Source organism: Pelophylax lessonae (genome assembly GCF_965119305.1).
Source record: "Pelophylax lessonae genome assembly, chromosome: 11".
In the NCBI taxonomy this organism is placed as follows: Eukaryota; Metazoa; Chordata; class Amphibia; order Anura; family Ranidae; genus Pelophylax; species Pelophylax lessonae.
Window position 1 is genome coordinate 131,061,214 of NC_138778.1, and position 3,302 is coordinate 131,064,515.

General features: G+C 51.6%; 1 protein-coding gene across 1 annotated transcript; it reads left to right on the top strand.

Annotated features, from left to right (window-relative positions):
• Nucleotides 1-2,154: 2,154 nt before the first annotated feature.
• On the top strand, nucleotides 2,155-3,093 carry LOC309567424 (uncharacterized protein; the record flags this gene model as incomplete). The annotated part of the gene is made up of 1 exon (XM_082272823.1): nucleotides 2,155-3,093. One exon carries the CDS (start codon nucleotides 2,155-2,157, stop codon nucleotides 3,091-3,093), a length of 939 nt encoding a protein of 312 aa, XP_082128949.1.
• Nucleotides 3,094-3,302: the final 209 nt, after the last annotated feature.

Sequence of the window (3,302 nt, forward strand, 5' to 3'; positions counted from 1 at the left end):
ACCCTTTTGAGGTATTGTCCTCTGATTCGGAGGAGGAGGATGTGGTAATGCCCTGTAAAGGGCCGTGAGGACTTGTTTGGGTAAGTAGAGGGGAGCATCACTACCTCAATCACTAAGGATGGCAGTGCCCTCTCCAATTCGGCTTGCGACCATTAATGTTGCAAGTATTAGATCTGTGAGAGCTCGTTATATGGCCTTCTCTTTTCTCAGCGAAATTGATGCTGACATTTTATTTTTGCAGGAGACCTGGCTGGCATCGGTGGCAGAGATGCATGCAGCAAAGAGGGAGTGGAGGTGTGGACCTTCCCTCTGGTCTCTTGCGGCCGAGCCTAGCAGTGGAGTTGCGGTCCTTTTTAAGACTGGTTCGGTGGACTGTCGACGAGTTATTGAGGTGGAAGTGGGCAGATGTTTGGTCGTTGACGCTGTCGTGAGGGGGCTTCCTCTGCGCCTTATTAATTTTTATGGACCCCAGTCCAAGTGGGCAAGGAAGAGCCTTCTTACGGCAGTCAAACCATACCTTTTTACGTCCCGGCAGGTGGTCTTCGGTGGCGATTTTAATACCGTCACTAGGCCCAAAGACAGAGCAGGTGCCGGAGGCCCGCTGGGATATGACAGTATTTTTCTGAATAGTATAGTTAGGGAGGCCGGATTGGTGGATGTGCATGTTCGTCACTTCCCCAATCACACCGGGTTCACTTACACTAGAGGTAGATGTCAGAGTAGATTAGATAGGGTTTTTTTGAAGGGGGACTCTGTCTTCACGGCTCCTGAGCTGTGTGAGGTAGAGTTTTCCGATCACTGTATGGTTTCTGTCGCTCTGAATGTTGCCGAGACCCCTCAGAAAGGGAGGGGTATTTGGCGTCTGAACGTGACGCTGCTTGAGGACCCTGGGGTGAGGGAAGCCTATGAGATCTTCTTTGAGGAACAAGCCTCGCTCCTTGAGGGCGGCTGCTCCCATCCAGAGTGGTGGGATGTAGTGAAGAAGAGGTCTGAGGGCTTCTTCCGGAGGATCTCGAGGTCTAGGGCAATCTCAAAGTACCGTGCCTACCTGGGTTTGCGAAGGCGGCTGGATCGCCTCGTATCATCAGGGGGCGCTCAGGAAGAGATCTCTGAGGTAAAGCAGCGGTTGAGGGAGTGCCAGTATGATCGCCTGGCCTCCTTGACCCTTGAAAGGGATTACGGGAAGTTTATCTCCCCGGATCCCTACAAGAGTTGTAGTGATGCTGTGGGTTCGAAGACCATACATGGCCTGAAGGATGCTGCGGGGTCCCTGGTTAGGTCCAAGCCGGGGATTCTGGGCATAGTGATGAACCACTTTTCAGGCATCCTGGGACTGCAGCGCTTGGACGAGGAGAAAGCCAGAGTTTTCTTGTCTGAGACTCCTGTAGGGGAGTTTGATTTCTCAGAGGACCTTTTGACAGAGGATATCTCAGTAGCTGAGGTAGAGAAGGCCATTGACCTGTTGTCCCTCAAAAAGACGCCTGGGCCGGATGGCCTGACGGCAGAATTCTACCGTACTTTCAAGAGTCTGTTGGCTCCTCATCTAAGGGAGGTTTTTAACCAAGGTTTGGCTCATGGCCTTCTGCCCCCTTCGATGAGAAAGTCAGCCTTGATCCTCCTGTCAAAGGGGAAGGACCCGTCCGTGATTGAGAATTGGCGCCCAATTGCCCTTCTCAACACCGATAGAAAGTTGCTGGCTAAGATAATTTTCTTGCGTCTGTCAGCCGCGGCTGACAGGATACTGTCCAAGTCCCAGCACTGTGCGATTCTCGGCCGAAGCACCTTTAGTGCTGTCCTTGGCATCCGGGAGGCTGTGGAGAGGTGCAGGGCGGATGGGAGCGGACGGTATCTGCTGGCATTAGATCAGGCCAAGGCTTTTGATCGGGTTAGCCACAAGTACCTTTGGCTTCTTCTGGAGAGATACGGTCTGCCGGGTCGGGTGATTGGCTGTCTTAGAGCTTTGTATAGGGGGGGCTGACTGCTTCCCTCTTATCAACGGCTGGGTCGGTCCATGCTTTTCTGTTGGTTCTGGTGTCAGGCAGGGTTGTCCGTTGAGCCCCCTGCTGTATGTCTTGGCGGTTGACCCCTTCCGTCCGAAGGCTAGACTGCGCTCATCTGGAGGGGGTTCCGGTAGACCTGAGCAGTGGCCGGGACATGGCGGTTAAGGTGGTAGCCTATGCCGACGATGTCTCTGTGGTGGTTTCAAGTGGGGAGGAGGCCCGGTTTGTGGAAACGCAGATCGGGGACTACTCCGAGGCATCAAATTCCAGGGTCAACTGGGATAAGAGTGAAGCCTTTTGGATGGGGAAAGAGGGGGAGCAGTTCCCCCTCCCGGATGTTTTCCCCGTGCCCCAGCCTGAGGTTAAGGTACTAGGCATCACCTTTGGTCATGGGGATTACCCCAAGAAAAACTGGGAACGTAGGTTGTCAGGTGCCTCCCAGAAAGTTGCAGCCTGGAAAGGCTGGAAGCTCACTTTAAGGGAACGGGTAAGCCTGATCAAGATGTACTTGCTGCCCGAGTTTTTGTATGTCATCTACGTATGTCTCTTGCCAGCAGCTCTCTATGCGCGGGTCAACAGTCTGTTTTTCCTGCTATTGTGGGGAAACAGACTAAACCTCATTAAGAGAGAAGTCACGTTCCGAACGAGACGGTTAGGGGGGCTGGACATGGTCCACCCGGTGATATTCTTTATCATCATGTTTGTAAAGTTCAATCTGCAGTCCCTGTTTCGGGACGACCCGTCTCTTTGGGAACGGTCATGCAAGGGCTGGCTGTTGCTCTTCCTGAGGGAGTGGGAGGACGGTGGTAGGCCTGGTGATTTGAGAAGATCGCATGGCTATCTACCGTCCTATGTGCCAGAAGCACTGAAGGTACTGAGGAAATGGCGGATCTCGGCCTTGGAGGTGGGTTCTACTGGTAGGCGTGAGCTGTATCAGAGAGTCATGTCCTCGGACGTTTTGAAGCCATTGGCTCTAAGGGATTGCCCTGAGAGGGTCCTAACGGAGGGGCTAGCCCTCCTGAATTCTGAGAGAATTCTGCCTGTTGTGGAATTTTTCTCAGGTACAAAATACCTGTTACCTGTTAGTCAGTGATACCAAATCAGACAATATATAGCTATATATATAATGAGATCAGACAAGACTCAAGATGGCTGAATCATAGTGACCTGATTTATTACAGCATTTCTGGAGTTTAAATATACTCAGAAATGGGTTTGTCATTACAATCTGACGTACAAGAAATGGGTTGTTATTAACATCTTTTGTCCAATCAAAGTTAACAACTAATTATAGTAAGCATT